Source organism: Topomyia yanbarensis, chromosome 3, assembly GCF_030247195.1.
Source record: "Topomyia yanbarensis strain Yona2022 chromosome 3, ASM3024719v1, whole genome shotgun sequence".
Classification (NCBI taxonomy): Eukaryota; Metazoa; Arthropoda; class Insecta; order Diptera; family Culicidae; genus Topomyia; species Topomyia yanbarensis.
This window is the reverse complement of record NC_080672.1, coordinates 357,397,942-357,415,523: the sequence shown is the minus strand read 5'-3', so window position 1 is coordinate 357,415,523 and position 17,582 is coordinate 357,397,942. Positions and strand designations below refer to the sequence as shown.

The 17,582-nt window shown below is 42.2% G+C and overlaps 2 protein-coding genes across 2 annotated transcripts; both read left to right on the top strand.

Annotated features, from left to right (window-relative positions):
• Positions 1–1,209: 1,209 nt before the first annotated feature.
• On the top strand, positions 1,210–4,135 carry LOC131691260 (vitamin K-dependent gamma-carboxylase). Its single transcript, XM_058977533.1, has 3 exons — positions 1,210–2,067; positions 2,131–2,313; positions 2,749–4,135. The coding sequence occupies exons 1-3, from the start codon at positions 1,565–1,567 to the stop codon at positions 4,055–4,057; spliced, it is 1,995 nt and encodes a 664-aa protein (XP_058833516.1). The 5' UTR covers positions 1,210–1,564; the 3' UTR covers positions 4,058–4,135.
• Positions 4,136–7,658: 3,523 nt separating this feature from the next.
• Positions 7,659–13,027, top strand: LOC131688200 (uncharacterized). The gene is made up of 2 exons (XM_058972371.1): positions 7,659–9,106; positions 9,289–13,027. The coding sequence occupies exons 1-2, from the start codon at positions 7,659–7,661 to the stop codon at positions 13,025–13,027; spliced, it is 5,187 nt and encodes a 1,728-aa protein (XP_058828354.1).
• The last annotated feature ends 4,555 nt before the right edge of the window (positions 13,028–17,582 follow it).

Sequence of the window (17,582 nt, the reverse complement as noted above, 5' to 3'; positions counted from 1 at the left end):
GGTCCACATTGAATTTGGGACATTACAGAAGACATGGAAGTAGTACGGGTTACTCCATTAGGAATACGAACATTAGGCATAACATATGTGAGGAATAATGGACGATTTTCATAATGAACGTCAGGCATAAATTATCATGTTGATGTATCACTTGAGCTCTTAGGTAAGTGAAACGAATACACGGTTCGCGAAATATATACAAACCACGCTAAAAACAATTCGAAGTTATTGGGAGTGTGTAAATCAAAGCAAAATATCAATAATAGGTTGAACAGAGAAACGGAAAAAAATCGAAAACGAAAAAAGCAGTTTTTTCCGCACCGTTTGTTAGATCTTCATGAAAATAAATTAGCAGTACTGTAACAATATTCTACATAGGCTGATTGATGTTCATGAAGATCTAACAAACGGTGTGGAAAAAACTGCTTTTTTCGTTTACGATTCTTGTCCATTTCTCTGTTTAACCTTAATGAAAAAGTTTATTAGTTGGCAACATTCATTTTACTTCTAAGCGTAAACATTTCAATGATTAAGGTTGAAATATTATATTTGAGCGTTTCCAAGAATTATGCCCGAAGCAAAATCCCAATCGAACGCGTATGAACGAACTATTGAGGCAAGATCGGATGGGTGTTCTTTACCCATCGTTACATGTAAAAACTTCCGTGACTTCACATGGCAATTACATGGGGTGCATAGCCTTTGAAGAGTTTTTTCTCCGCCAAGCAATGCTTCAAATGCAATTATAAGGGCTTTCGAATGATAAACTCTCGACCGAATTGAAAGAAGTGGAAAGTCCATCTTGCATCTGTCCATCTAGTAATTCGAAACGGTTCTTTCAAGTGCCTTTGAAGAACTATATAGCATAAAAGAATTCAATTTATTCTTTTAGCTGCAAGGAAAGCTTTAAATTGCCTTTAACGCACAAAATATCCAAATAAATTTGGTAATACTACCTCTGGAAGTAACCTTACTGTTGTTTTCAATCTTATCATTTTTTAATTTTTATTCGTTACCTTTACGGTCCAGTTGAGTAAAACACATTGGAAATTGGGCATTTCTATTGATATGCTGGAATATCTATTTATTTGTAATATATTCTCATTGCTTCATCTACTGAATTGTTCTATTAAATTTGGACATGCGCAGAACAAGAGCTCCTTGAGGAGTCCAGTATCGCAGCATCCTTGCACATATAAAACGGAGATAGCTATTGCTTTTAGTCAGTTCACGTCCTCTGTCCGGCAAAACCAATTTTGGGAAAAACGATTCGCAAACCAAGTTGAAATTCGGAGAAAAATTGCAACTATTACGAAAGGAAATCAGTTGAACATATAAATTGTGAAGATTATGTAAATCCCTTAAAATGCGCGAAACGTGCAGCCGTAAAATGTAGGCCATTAGATCATTTCACGAGGAATGCAAATCTATGTTAGTAAATGTTCAAAAGTTGTGTTATGAATAGGACATTGTGCATCGTTCAGCTAACCATCGCACTAACAATGAAACCAATTTTCTTGGTAAATGATCCCCGGCTACGAGAGTAAATCAATCGGCAGTGATAATGCGTGGCAAATATGAACCAATAAAACTATTTTCCTCCCCGTTTACTTTAAACGTTCCTCGCCTATTCCATAAGTATTGCGGCCACGATATGAGATGTTTGCAATCATTTGACCAGTTCATCGCCCTGATGTACCGTCCAACGGATGCTGCAGCTCTGGGAGTGGCGAGAGTGCTGTTCGGACTGATGATGCTAATAGACATTCCCGAAGAGCGCGGAGGAGGCGATCTGGATTACCGGTGGGGTGATCCAAATGGATGTACATTTCCCCTCATCAATGGCATGGAGCCGATGAGCTATCCAAGAATGGGAATAGTCTATTTGCTAATGTGGCTTGGATCTTTGGGGATCATGCTGGGGTATCGGTTCCGTCTGACCGCCTCAATGTTTGTGATTAGTTATTGGTACGTGTTTCTGCTAGACAAAAGTGCATGGAATAACCACAGCTATCTCTATGGATTACTCGGTACACTGTTCCTGTTTACTGGTGCAAATCGATATTTGTAAATTATCAAATGCTACTTCATCACTTAGCACATTAGTAATCTCCCTTTATCGTGTTATAGATCACTGGATGCATATCGAGATAGAACTTTGCAGCCCGTAGTTCCGTTTTGGAATTATTTTATATTGAAATATCAATTTTTTATATTGTATTTTATTGCCGGATTGAAGAAAATGTGCGCCGAATGGCTTTCAGGATATGCCATGACTAATTTGGGCTACCATTGGGTGTTTTCACCTTTTAGGTATGTATATCACACTTTTAATTCTATATTATTCTCATCTGGGCATGGTATGAAAATATAGCCAATTCACTGTTTGCTACAAAGCGAGTACGGTATAAACACAGATAACAGCCATTTAGGCTAGAAATTTCTTTAAAAACCTGTGTGAATTTCCAAATTGATTAACGTTGGACACGTCTTTGACAGCTGCACTCCAACTGTATTGCATCGATCACTGCGCCAGCTACAGAAACGCTGGCCAACGTGTTTCAGACGTTTGATTTATTCGGAATTGCTGTAGCAGATATTTACACATAATTCGAATCGAGCCCAAGCGTCTGTTATCTGTGGAACAACAATGATATCGCAAATGATAGCAGACCAATACTCAGACCAAGTGCTTTCTTTAAATATACATGAACCGCTTAAATATTTTTCTTTGTTTTCATTTTTCAGAATGATTATCGGCGTGAACCTAACAGATTTGCTCATCGTCCATTGGTTTGGATGCATTTTTGACACATCGGTCGTATTCTTTTTGATCTATGCTCCAACACGTAGAGTCGCAACACTATTTGCCAGTGCATTTCATCTGATGAACTCTCGACTTTTCCACATCGGAATGTTTCCGTGGACATGCCTAACGCAATTACCCCTCTACTACAGCGCTAGTTGGCCTCGCTTAGTATGGAAGAGATTATCGTCTTGGAATCAGGACAAATTATCGGAAAACAACAAAAAGCCAAACCCGAAATTAATTGAAGATCAACCAAAAAAGAAGAAAATCGTAGTATCCATGATGATCATCTACTGTGGATTACAGTTGTTTATACCATACTCACACTTCATCACCAAAGGTTATAATAATTGGACGAACGGCCTCTACGGCTATTCATGGGACATGATGGTCCACGCTTGGGACACCGTGTTAATATCCATAAAGGTTGTAGATAACCTCAGAAATCAAACTCTATATCTGCAATCGTATGCCTTCGTAGACAACGATCGATGGACCAAGCACGCGGATATGGCTTATCAATTTGCTCAATGTATCGATCGGAATGTGCGTGAGGAATATAATGCCGAGAAACGATTGTTTACCAATTTTTCCATCTACTTCGATATCTGGTGCAGTCTCAATGGTCGTTTTCTGCAGCGTATCTTCAACCCCAACGTAGATGTTTTGTCTGCCGAATGGTCACCATTCAGAACCGCAGACTGGTTGTTACCGCTTCTCCACGAACTCACCGAAATGCGATCGATGATCACTGCCTTAACGAAGGATGTTCACTCTTGGAGTAATAATTCTGATGTCTTATTTGTCGCCGACTTTCCGGGATTTACCTTAGACAACTACATTGTTCCTGAAATGACCAATGTCACATTGACAGTATTGGATGGAAGTATTGAGTACACTTATAGTAATAACACCGAACCAACGCGTCTTTTTAAAGGGCAACGTTTGGAAGATATTCAATCCTCATTTCATCATGTAAAAACTACTAGTCAGACTCCATCATCTATGGTGTACACGTATGCCAATAAATCTATGAATGCTGCACCTAGCGAAAAAGAGCTTATGGAGCGGCAGCAATCGAAACCAATACTGCCGCTGTGGGAGGAACTCAGTCATAGATATGACAACTATGTCAGATTTTTCCAGCATGTTGGAAATTCGTTGCTGTATGAGATTTATGGTGTCCCAATGCCGAGAAGGATAAGAATTACCCCCGATGAAGATGCTTGGACAAATGAGTACAAGTGAATGAATCTGCAAACCTCGTATTCATTGCACACGAAAAGAAATCCTTCGAATTAGAAGTGGTCCTAATGCGTTTAAAATGGTTTCAATATCTTTGCTTCTAAATAAATAGACCTCTATTTTTTATATTTTGTTTTTTATTTGAAAATATTGTTTAGTTTGCATTTCATTTCTAATTCAATACATTGAGTGTTCAGCCACCAGTGGCGACTTTTCATCGCTATTGTTTACATGATTCTGTTAGTTATCATTAGGATATAATATGCTTTCTCAGTTAAGTGATTTTTGCTGTAGGAAGGAAGTTATAAGGCTACTTATCAGGAATAAGAGCATGACAAATCCTATAAATGAACTTATAAAATATAAAAAGAGCTAATCGTTGTAATTGGTGATTGCAATGATACAATGCTTATAATACTGTTCGTCATAATTTCTAATGTTTCTATGTTTGTGAGTCTGTGCAATTCTTTTGTGCTAACCAGGGAGAATGTTTTAAAATCATTTTGTTCTGAATCCTTCAAAGCGATTTCTTCCTAGTAGCACAACAACTTGCCAAAATTGGCACTGTATATTACATTTTCGGTCTAAATATTTGTTTATAAATAAACTTGACATTCAATTAACTAGAGATTACTGGGTAGGGGAAGCTATGAAAAATTAAAGCCATAGTACTCAAGTGAGAGCAAGGATGTGAAGTATACAGATCGGAAAACTAGAAGTGGAAGGGTCTTTAGAAACAGGCTTAAAATCTTACAGGCTAATCTTTTGTCTTCTGCTGGCAGGGGTCGAGCTTAATAGTTTGTTCTTTAAGCAAAGCCATCAATTCCTGTTTATAACAGGGTATAAACATTTTATATATTTGTTGCATTTCGCTTGGATTCTTTCGATGTAAACCTTAAAAGTAAGCTTTTTTTATTGTAAATCAAACCCAAGTATTGATCTGACCACGTTAAATTCAAACCGTTAAATTTAATAATATGGTTATTTGGTTTAAGAGAAGAAGCTCTTGGCTTATGCGGAAACACAATCAATTGTGTTTCTACCGCATTAGTGGAAATTTACCATTTTTTCATCGTAATCCTTGAAAATATTCAAGCTTCATTGCAGTCGACTGCAGATAATTCGCAGACCCCTACCTGTGGCAAAGATGCTAATATCATCACAGAAAAGTGACTTTTTATATGCTGCGGGTAGATTTGGAATAACAGAAGTAAAAATATTACATAGAATTGGAGCGACGCATGACCCTTGAGAGAAGCCTGCTTTAAAGGGTAGATTATTAGATTTACAATTCTGATAAGATACCTGTAAGGGATAACATAATTTTTAATTATCTTGATTATGTAAATTTGCAAGTCGAAGTCCCATATTTTGACAATTAATCATTTGTGCCTAACACTGGCGAAAGCAGCTCCAGTGGAATAACCCTCTGAAATATTTGCCTTTATTATGTTAGTTACTCTTAGAATTTGATGAGTAGTAGTACACATGCATTTCTTTTAATTTCAATCTCAATACTCCCCACGAGTTACATCCTAAATCCGCCATATTTGGTTACATTGCTCGTTTTGAACTCGATACTCCCCAGTGAGCAAATTTTCTGGCAGAGACCGCTCTGCTAGATTTCTGTAAGTCTTGGTTTGGCAGCCCTGTCAGATTTCTGCGCGTATCCTGTCGGGTTAGTTGAGCTAGGGCGAACTTGGTTTCGCTCGCGTTTTCTGGCAAATTTTGACAGGAACCGAGTAAAACCCTGGCATAACTCGGACATAAACTGTGCAAAAAGATCCTGGCAATTCCTACCTGGTAGAACTTAGCACGAATCGAGCAAAACATCTGACAAAGATGTGGCAGGCAACGTGTAGAGATCTTGGCCGTACATTTCTTACTGGATTCTGGATAAAAGTGAGCAGCATCGGTTGGTTTAACCGTTTCTGTCAGAAACGGTCGTTGCGTTTGAGCGAATTCGTTGCCAGAATTCTCGCACAAATCGCGCAAAATGCTCGCAGAAACTCTGCCAGCATCAATTTCGCTTTGCTTAACTTTTGCTTTCTGCTTGCCACGTTGACCGGGTCCCCACGAGTTACTTCCTAAATACGCCATATTTGTTTACATTGCTCGTTTGGAACCGTTGTTTTGGGTTCGATTGGAACTTTTGGCTTCAGTCTTCGCGCATCTCTATACAATCATCTCTGATTTCAACACTAGCATTTGGGCAATTGCATCTACAGGCTGCACTTTATATGACTCCTATTATATTTTGAAAAAAAACCGTATGATGATCGTTAGATTTGTTTAGCAAACGGTGTGCACTTCAGACACAAAGAGATGAAATAATTCTAAAGCTTGTGTTGTACCGTACTGAAATGTTGGCAACCGTAATACGCAGCATTGCGTTTCACATGCTAATGGTGCTAACGGCCGTAGAGTTATGCCAGTTTCTATAGCCCTTCTGGCAACCCGGTTTGCGATCATCGCCTTCGTGCATCGATCGGTCGGGATCATCAGACAGTCTTAATTAAACCTGCATGCGAACAAGATCAGCAAAATTTCTGAGTTTATTACTAGTTGTACAATTATCAAGTAAAGTGAAAGTTCAGAACGGAATAAAGTTTTCTTTCGTTAGAACGTGTGTGATTTAACGTTTTGTGTTGCCCGCTGTTATCCGCTTCTGCTCTGTTGCTGCTGTTTTCTGTTGCTTCCTACCGTCGCTGTTGCATCTTCTCGCCGGTGAGTTGCCTTGCACTGCAGTTAGGGTGATTAGCCCAGTTACCGCCATCACGACGCCGGACAGATTCTGGCGAGGAACAAAAAGGACACAACGTAGGGTCTCGGTAAGCGCCATCATCATTTGGTGCCGTGACCAGGATCTGTTTCGGACCACGTGCGGAGCCTTTCACTGGACGTCGCCATTTTGATTCCCTTGACAAAGGGAAGGAAAGTTTTGGATCATCGCATGCTGCTGCCAAAATTAAATCCAAGGCTCGATTTAATTGGATACAAGGTAATTACCTGTCCAATCTGTGTTGCGGGTATCGCAGGTACCCTTTAGATTTCTTTTTCTTTATTGCATGCCCGATTCGTATTGTTCCGGATCAACAATCGCTTCAATTGATCGCGGAATTGGCATTGTGCTGGCCACAAAGCGCCATAGTGTTGGCCTCAAAGCGCCATTGTTCAACGATCGGGATTAGAATAGGACCATTGTTCACTGTGGCGTCCCTAGCCGTGGTGAATCCGCCTGCTGAGCTGTACTGTTGCTGCAGTGGCATCTTCCGACACTTCCGTGGCGTGCCTAGCCGTGGTTTTCAACGTGATTTCATCTTTGCGAAACCGAATTATTTGCTGTTGCTGCTAACTGGATATTCCTTTGAGTTTTCGCTGGTTTTTTGAGCGCTGCTTCGGATCATCATCTCACCTACCAGTGCGGACGGTACTGTACTGTTCCTGTTGGTTGAATAAATATACAAGGCACACACTTGCCTTGGAAAAGGTGAGCCTCTTTCCAAGTATTTACCACCCCTCCTGTGGGTCTACTGTGGTCTTTCATTGTGCAGGTCGATCTACTGTTCCTGGTTAGCCACGTTCCTGATTCCCGCTATTCGAGATGGCGGAGGTCGACAATAGAAGCCAGCTACTGTCACGGAGAGCTACACTGCTTGCTGCTCTGGGTCGGGCAGAGGTTTTTGCTGTGGAGTACGACGCTCTTCGTGACGAATCGCAGGTACCTTTGAGGTTGGAGTACTTGAACGGAATTTGGAATAATTTGGAGACCGTTCAAGCGGAACTGGAGGACAACGAAACCAACGAAGATGGTAAGGTCGAGCATGCTGCTGTGCGTGCTGATTTCGAGCCCCGGCTCTTTAAAATAAAAGCATGTCTTATTTCAAAATTGTCTCCTCTTCCTAACGATCGGAGCCCTCAACCCTCTCGTGTATCCTCCACTCTCTCTGGTATCAAGCTGCCAACAATTTCGTTGCCTGAGTTCGATGGTGATTACATGCAATGGCTTGCATTCCACGATACTTTCTTGGCATTGATTCATTCAAACTCTGAGGTCCCGGATATTCAGAAATTCCACTATTTGAGGGCAGCTGTCAAGGGGGAAGCTGCTCAGTTGATTGAATCGATCGGTATCAGCTCTGCGAACTATTCTTTAGCATGGCAAACTTTAGAAAGCAGGTATTCCAACGATTATTTGCTGAAGAAGCGTCACTTGCAGGCACTGTTGGACATTCCGAGGATGAAGAAGGAGTCTGCTGCTGCGCTTCACGGGTTGGTGGACGAATTTGAACGTCACACCAAGATTCTTCGACAACTGGGAGAACCAACCGACGCCTGGAGTACCATTTTGGAGCATCTGCTATGCACGCGTCTACACGATGACTCTTTGAAGGCATGGGAAGACCATGCATCTACCGTCGACAATCCGGATTACACTTGTCTCATAGATTTTTTGCAACGAAGAACTCGAGTACTGGAATCGATCTCAGTCAACCATCAAACTGCTGATTCGCATTCCGCTTCTGGTCCACCAGCTCATTCGTCGAAGAGAACATTCCATTCACAGCTTCGTCTCTCTTCTTGTGCCTCCACAGCGAGTTCACCAGTAACACATGTTGGTGAGAAATGTGTCCTCTGTAACCAGTCCCATTTACTGATGAGATGTCAGCGTTTTAACCAACTTTCGCCGAGTGAACGTCAGCAGTTTGTGAAATCAAAACGTCTGTGTCACAACTGTATGAAAGGTGATCACATTGCCCGCAATTGTCCATCCAATTTCAACTGCCGTAAGTGCAGCCGTCGTCATCACACTCTTCTCCACTCTGAACAGCCCGACGGTTCCAGTCGATTCAACAATGAGGGTACATATACCGCTCCAGCTACAACCGCTTCGACTTCTTCGCAGCCCAGTGGGTCTTCTGCAGCACAACCGTCTACGCAATCAACAGTTGCTGCTACTGAGAGCATCCCGCAAACTGAAGTCAGTGCCACTGTCCAGCAGTACCGTGAGAACGTGTTCCTTCTCACCGTGATCGTTAAGGTGATCGATGCGTACGGTGAAGAGCATCTAGCGCGCGCGCTTCTCGACAGCGCATCGCAACCGAACCTCATCACAGATCGTATGGCTCATATTCTACGTCTTCGAAGGCAGAATGTGAACGTCACAGTACAAGGGGCCGGCAAACTTTCAAAGCCAGTACGTGAATCCGTTTTCGCTCATGTTTTTTTTCTAGAAAGGGTGATTTTTCGTGCAGCGTCGACTTTCTTGTGATGGACAAAGTAACGGCGAACCTTCCATCGCAAACCATATCAACAAAAGAATGGCACATTCCGAAGGACTTATTTCTTGCAGATCCGTCTTTCAACGAGAGTCAGCCAATCGACATGGTGCTAGGTGCCAAACATTTCTACTCGTTCTTCCCGAGTGCTGCACGCCTGCAGCTGGGCCGAAACCTTCCTCTACTGGTGGACAGTGTCTTCGGCTGGATTGTTGCTGGGTCGACAAACCAAAATTCCCCTATACAAGTGACGTCACCCACCTCTGTGATTGTTTCGATGATTTCTTTGGAGGACAGTCTAGAGCGTTTCTGGAAAACTGAAGAGCTGACTACCAAGGACAACTACTCTGTTGAAGAAAGGCACTGTGAATCGTTGTATCAATCAACCGTATCCCGTGATCCTACAGGACGATACATCGTTCGGTATCCCCGTAAACCAGACTTTAACGTTATGCTAGGAGAGTCGAAGAGCACTGCACAACGCCGTTTCGGACTACTTGAAAGGCGTTTGGAACGAGATCCAAACCTAAAAGATGAATACCATTTGTTTATGCGAGAGTACCTCTCCCTCGGCCATATGCGGCTGGTCGAAGCGGACGACGAACACCACTCTCAAGCCTACTATCTGCCCCACCACCCCGTAATTAAGGAAGCAAGTACGACGACCAAGGTTCGGGTCGTATTTGACGGCTCGGCCAAAACTTCTACCGGCTTCTCTCTAAACGAAGCTTTTTGCGTGGGTCCTGTGGTACAAGACGATCTTTTGACCATCATCTTGCGGTTTCGTACCTTTCCGATCGCCCTGGTCGGTGACATAGCCAAAATGTACCGACAGGTACTTGTTCACCCCAACGATTCTCCTTTGCAGCGCATCCTTTGGCGATTTTCAAACCAGTCTCCAGTCCAGACATACGAACTACTCACTGTTACGTATGGTCTCGGTCCATCTTCTTACTTGGCAACACGAACTCTCCAGCAACTGGCAGAAGATGAAGGTCGAACATTCACTGCAGCTGGCCCAGCACTTAGAAAGGGTTTCTACGTGGACGATTTTATTGGTGGAGCTCAAACCGTGGAAGAAGCAATCCGTCTTCGCATAGAGCTCGCTGAACTATTGGAAAAGGGAGGATTCGCACTACGTAAATGGACCTCTAACCGGCTCGAAGTTCTGCAAGGTCTCACCGATGATCAGATTGGCATGCAATCCGCTTTGCACTTTTGTCCAAATGAAACCATTAAGGCATTGGGAATTAGTTGGGAGCCCGAAGCTGATTTCCTTCGTTTCGACTCACAGATTCGACACAGCGATGAACACCCGACAAAGCGAACGATTCTCTCCGACATAGCACGACTATTCGACCCTCTTGGATTAATCGCCCCTGTCGTCGTCCGAGCGAAAATTTTGATGCAGGAACTGTGGCTTCTATCCTGCGGCTGGGATGATCCTGTACCAGAACCCATCAAGTCTAAATGGGAAAGCTACCATCGAGAACTGGCAAAGATTTCGGAGCACCGTGTAGACAGGTATGCTTTATTACCCGGCTCATCTATTCCACTGCACACCTTTGCAGATGCTTCCCAATCCGCATACGGTGCATGCACGTACGCTCGCTGTGAAGATGGACGAGGAAGAGTGAGGATCCAGCTTTTGGCTTCAAAGTCACGCGTCGCCCCACTGAAGCGAATCAGCATCGCTCGATTGGAACTGTGTGCTGCCGTGCTAGCTGCTCATCTGCACACCCACATCAAAAAGGCCATCGACGTCAACATAATAGCATCCTATTTCTGGTCCGACTCAGCTGTCACTCTACAGTGGCTACGATCTCCACCAAACGTATGGCCCACGTTCGTTGCCAACAGAGTGTCAGAAATCCAGCAGTACACACACGGATGCCGATGGAAACACGTTCCTGGAGGAGAAAATCCAGCTGACCTGGTTTCGCGCGGTATGTCTGTCGAAGATTTCCTCAAAAGCTATTTGTGGACTAACGGCCCTAGTTGGTTAACACGTTCCCTGCAAAATTGGCCCAATTCGATACCTCCAGGTGTCCCACAAGAGGTACTGGAAATAAAAACAACTGTCGTTGTCGCTCAAGTAACACCGACAGTGCACCCTTGGTTTCTACGATGGTCATCATACAATCGCCTTCTTCGCATCGTTGCATACTGTATGAAATTCGTCACCAATACCCGAGCCAAAGTGCGCACGCAGCCCCCACCGACTCCCATCGACCGATCACTTACCGTCGACGAACTAACAAAATCCAAAATGCTTCTCATTCGTTTGGCTCAACACGACGATTTTGCTGCAGAAATAAAACAATTGGAGGAAGGCAATTCAGTTTCGAAGCGTTCCCCCCTTCACTTGATGAGCCCATTTATAGACCCAGAGAGAGTGTTGAGAGTGGGAGGTCGTTTGAATCTGACGCAATTACCCTACCAAGAAAAGCACCCCGCTTTAATTCCTACCAATCATCCGCTAACTCGCCTCATCGTCGAACATTTTCACCGGAAACTATTCCACGGCGGCGGGCGTCTACTGCTGACAGCGATTCGAGAGGAATTTTGGCCCCCGAGAGGCCGCAAGCTAATACGCAGCGTCGTCAGAAATTGTTTTCGTTGCACACGCCTCAACCCGGTACCTGCCCAGCAGCAAATTGGTCAATTGCCAGCCCCAAGAGTAATACCCAGTCGTCCATTCAGTGTCACAGGTGTGGATTATGCGGGTCCATTGTACCTTCGACCAATTCACAAACGTGCCGCACCTGCTAAAGCCTACCTGTGCCTCTTCGTGTGCTTCGCGACCAAAGCAGTCCACCTAGAATTGGTTAGCGATTTGTCCACCCAAGGCTTCTTATGTTCGTTGCGAAGATTTATTGCCCGGCGTGGCCGGCCCGCGCACATTCATTCAGATAACGGGAAGAATTTTGAAGGGGCTAAGAATGAACTATCTGCACTGTTTACCATGCTTCAAAATCGTTCCCAGCAGGAAGAAATATCTTCTGCCTGTACCGCAGAAGGAATTACCTGGCACTTGATACCCCCTAAAGCCCCCCACTTTGGCGGTTTGTGGGAGGCGGCCGTAAAGGTAGCGAAAAAACACTTGTTCCGACAGCTGGGTTCAAGTCGACTTTCGTTCGAGGAAATGTGCACGATTCTTACCCAAATCGAAGCAATTATGAACTCGCGACCGTTGCTTCCAATGACAGAAGACCCTAATGATTTAGCCGCTTTGACACCTGCCCACTTCCTCATCGGATCATCGATGCATGCCCTGCCCGACCCAGACCTACGGAACATACCTGCGAACCGACTCGACCACTACCAAAAGCTGCAGATGCATGTGCAGCAATTTTGGGTCTATTGGCGAAAAGAGTACCTGCAGGAGCTACAAAAAGACACGAGACGATGGATACGGAACGACGAAATTATCCCTGGCAAACTAGTCATCATCGTTGACGATCTGCAACCACCAATTCGTTGGCCACTCGCTCGCATCGAATCAGTCCTGCCAGGAAAGGATCAACTTACGCGAGTTGTATCACTTCGTACTGACCGCGGTATCATCACTCGACCGATTACAAAAATCTGTCTGTTACCGTGCACAACGACAGCCCCAGAAGCAGAAGGATGTTTAACGATGGCCAACAACCCACAACCGGCCCAACGGAGTCCGGATACACCACTAGAATAAGCTGAAAATTAGAAAAAAGTGTTAGTTTATAAGAAGTGAAAATTTATTTTGCCTAGCTATAAGTTATAATGTTTATTGTTTACGTTTACTATGTTGAACACAATCGTTCAAGGCGGCGAGTATGTTGTACCGTACTGAAATGTTGGCAACCGTAATACGCAGCATTGCGTTTCACATGCTAATGGTGCTAACGGCCGTAGAGTTATGCCAGTTTCTATAGCCCTTCTGGCAACCCGGTTTGCGATCATCGCCTTCGTGCATCGATCGGTCGGGATCATCAGACAGTCTTAATTAAACCTGCATGCGAACAAGATCAGCAAAATTTCTGAGTTTATTACTAGTTGTACAATTATCAAGTAAAGTGAAAGTTCAGAACGGAATAAAGTTTTCTTTCGTTAGAACGTGTGTGATTTAACGTTTTGTGTTGCCCGCTGTTATCCGCTTCTGCTCTGTTGCTGCTGTTTTCTGTTGCTTCCTACCGTCGCTGTTGCATCTTCTCGCCGGTGAGTTGCCTTGCACTGCAGTTAGGGTGATTAGCCCAGTTACCGCCATCACGACGCCGGACAGATTCTGGCGAGGAACAAAAAGGACACAACGTAGGGTCTCGGTAAGCGCCATCAGCTTGTTTTTATTAATACGTATGCTCTAGACTGCACCTTACAATCACGATTTAACTAAATGCTGACAAAAATTTAAAATTTCTTTTTTGGTGGATATACATTGTACAATACTTATCTCCTCCAACTAAGGCATAAGTAATGTTTATTTACATTGCACGATTGGTTTGCTCAATAAGGTATTTTTGGCTTCATAATATACGTATCTCTCTTTCTATTCTCTGTGAGCGTGGCCACCGAGATTGCGGGAGACTATTCCCACCACACCAGACGCCCTCTTGAAGGATTCATCATAATAACACAAAGAACAGACGTCCATCTTCAGCATTCAACTTGTGTAAAGTCTCTAACAATAGTTGGGATATCCAAACCAGGTGCGCTACTGTCATCATGTTTTTTTGTGGCTGAGTTCGACAGAATTGACAGCGGTTATTCCTCTACCCAGTCAAACTAGTCCGAAACCGATTCCGACTTCCAGCATGAATTCCAGCTCAAATGCATCAACCGATAGAGTCGGAATCGGTTGTTTTCTTTGAGCAAGATTCCATACTGAATCCATTCAGGATTTCGAATCACACACACATACACACGTTTTTAAATATTTTTGTTCGATCATGGATGTCTGTTCTCTGTGATAATAACACAAAATTGAAGTAACCTATGGATTCTTGAATTGGCTCGTAATTTCAACCACAAGCTTTCAAATCCAAAATTATTGGGTTAGACCAAGGTACAGAAGATTGAATCAAGTGATTCAGGCAAAAGTTTTTTCTCTCGGATTTTTTTCGTACGATTTGTTTCAATTTTTTTATGATAGTTGTGATCGATGTTTTCGATTTGCACACATGCAGGCCCACTGAAGGTAAGCGCTCACACCAATGACGATAAAAATTTGTTTCAATATCATATAAAAGTCAAAAATATAACGAAAAATCTACGTGGACTTTTCCCATTCCCCATTACCGTGGACAAGCTTGGACTTCCTGGCGACCTCTATCAACCCCTAAATTGTTCACGTGGTATATGGATGGCACCTAATTTCTCCGTAAGATACAGTAAAAGTCATTCGTGGCCAATCAAGTCATCCGCTATAACTCGACGACAAAGCTCAGTTCTAAGGGCTCTAAAGTCGGAGATTATCACTGTTATCGGCGGAGCAGATTGATGTTTTATCTCATTTTCATTACGCACAATGCGAGGAAAATTACCAATTTCTTCTGCTTCACATTCGGATAAAACATCGAATGAGTTGCTACAATCAATTGGGTTTGCTTGCTTCTTTTTAATATTTGGCATGCGGCCTTTCTAAGAGGACCCAGACATGTTGGAATAATTAAATATTTATTTAGGCTGAATTATTCTTGAAAAACGTTTAAGTCTTGAAAAAGACTGATTGAGTTAGTAGAAAAAGTATGTAGTCTTGAGAAAGACTGATTGTAAAAAACAAGTAGTCTTGAGAAAGACTGATCGAGCGAAATATATAGGCTTGTGACAGACTGTTGTTGTTGAAAAACTCTAGGTAAACAAGGAGCTATCAAGATTTGTAACAGGATCGAACGAAGGTTCAAGTCGGACTAAAACATGTCACTCTAATGGCGATTTCGCTTGAACCCGAAACTGAGTCAGGTTCTAACCCCAACCGCTGTCAGTTCATACATTTTAACAGCAGTTGGGGTTAGAAAATGACTCAGTTTCGCTTCAAACGAAAACCACATAAATTTTCTTTATTTGAAGTCACGTAAATAAAACAATCAATCTAAATTTTCAATAAAACAAAGACTCGTCTTAATACAAATGTTGAGCAATTTTCATATTTTTTCATGAAAAAATAATGTTTACTTTCATGTTGTTGTCAGGCCTGGAGATATTCTGGCGCCATTGACGGAGTCTCAGTTGTGCATCCCTTGCAGCATTTGTGAACGCTAGCAGACTTGTCAGGGAATATGCCGCAGTGAATATGAAGCCAAGTATTTTTTTTAAATTTTTGATTATTGAGGTTGTAACCTTATACCACAGAGAACAGACATCCATGATCAAACAAAAATATTTAAAAAACGTGTGTAAACATTTGAATCAATATTCGATAAACACTAGCGCCGCCACACCAACCTATCCCAACTACCCGAATAGAAATGCATAACGGTATTACAGCATTTTTTATTGTTACATTACAACGAAAAACAATGTTATTCTGGAAAATTTACAATGGAAATATAATCACATTTGTTGTTTGTACATCCAATTTCATTGTAAACTCGGTTTTTACATGGAAAAAGGGGGGTCGTTAAGGGATGTAACAATGAAAAAATTGATCTTTTCCCATGCATTCTGAAATCAAAAACATCGATTTACATTGTTTTTTCGTTGTAGATTTTAGAGGCATGAAGGACTGCATCATAAGTAAATTGATGTTACAAGAAAAGTTGTTGTTAACAAATAAAACTGTTGTAAATTCAACATTTCTACGATCAATTTCGATATTACTTTCTGTTCGGGTATTCGTCAAATCCATTCCGGAACCGGTTCGAAATCCTGAATGGATTCAGTATGGAATCTTGCTCAAAGAAAACAACCGATTCCGACTCTATCAGTTGATGCATTTGAGCTGGGATTCATGCTGAAAGTCCGAATCGGTTCCGGATTAGTTTGACTGGGTAGAGGAATAACCGCTGTCAATTCTGTCGAACTCAGCCACAAAAAACATAACGACAGTAGCGCACCTGGTTTGGATATTCCAACTACCTTCGAAACCGTTAGAGATTTTACACAAGTTGAATGCTGAAGATGGACGTCTGTTCCCTGTGCTTATACTACGTTCACACTACGAGTTAAAACGTGTTTTAACGCTATCTTGATGATATTTTTCTTGTTGCCAATTATTATAACATGTTTTAACTCTGTAGTGTGAACGTAGTATTAGGGTCATTTACCTCTTTTATCGGGTTAGAAAAATCTCTAACCCTATGTGCGGGGTTGGGGATAGAACCCAGGCGAGCTGCGTACAATGCAATCGATTTACAATGCAATTCTCACCGAAGAACAATGCATATTCCAATATCCGTGAAGGACTTCAGGTGTAATGAATAAACAATTTCATGTAGACTTGTGAATTCAACAAAAGTTAAATAACATTCCACTGACATAAACTAGCTGAGCGGAAATTTCACTTCAAAAATACAATGTTTATTTGTGAGTTGAGAGGGCCAAATTTACAGTTAAGTTTTGCTAGCTTACCAAGACAGTTTAGGTTGTAATCCAATGACGGTTTTGAAGACATCAGTCGAAGAAATTTTAGCCAACTTTTATTTCTCGACAAACATATGATTACGGCCTAAAAGCCAACTGTCAAAATCCACTTTGAATGCAAATTCCAGACAAACCGTTACACGCCAATCACAGATGTTGGTAGCACAGATAACAGACGTTTAGGCTCGATTTGAATCGTGTGTAAATACCCGCTACTGAAATTCCGAATAAATCAGATGTCTGAAACATGTTTGGCAAACGTTTGCAGATGGCGCAGTGATCACTACAATGCAGTTAGAGTGCAGCTGTCAAACACGTGTAGCCAACAGTTGCGCAGATGGCAATAGTGAAACACGGATTTTCAACGTATATCAATTTGAAAGTTTACACAGGTTTTTGAAGACATTTTGTTCTAGCCTAAACGTCTGTTATCTGTGTTGGTAGTAAACGAAAGAGAAAAGTTTTCTCTTTCATAAACTGTAGTGAACTGTGTTCGACTAGTAACGGTTTGTCTGGAATTTCTATTCAAAGTGGATTTTGACAGTTGGCTTTTAGGCCGTAATCATATGTTTGTCGAGATTTGATTCCGAAGTAGGTATAACGTTTAAAATGAACGCGGGAACTAATTTTTGAAATGTCTTCAACTTTTTCGCCCATGAACTGTGTGAAACGCGTAATACAGCTTGGTTTTA

What these genes read in the sequence shown, in the direction of transcription:
- LOC131691260 (XM_058977533.1), top strand. Translation starts at nt 1,565, where the DNA reads ATGCGTGGCAAATATGAACCAATAAAACTATTTTCCTCCCCGTTTACT. An exon ending in ACTGGTGCAAATCGATATTT is followed by an intron (nt 2,068 to 2,130) that starts GTAAATTATCAA and finishes ATCGTGTTATAG; the next exon opens with ATCACTGGATGCATATCGAG. An exon ending in TGGGTGTTTTCACCTTTTAG is followed by an intron (nt 2,314 to 2,748) that starts GTATGTATATCA and finishes TTCATTTTTCAG; the next exon opens with AATGATTATCGGCGTGAACC.
- LOC131688200 (XM_058972371.1), top strand. Translation starts at nt 7,659, where the DNA reads ATGGCGGAGGTCGACAATAGAAGCCAGCTACTGTCACGGAGAGCTACA. An exon ending in ATCGTTAAGGTGATCGATGC is followed by an intron (nt 9,107 to 9,288) that starts GTACGGTGAAGA and finishes TTTTTTTTCTAG; the next exon opens with AAAGGGTGATTTTTCGTGCA.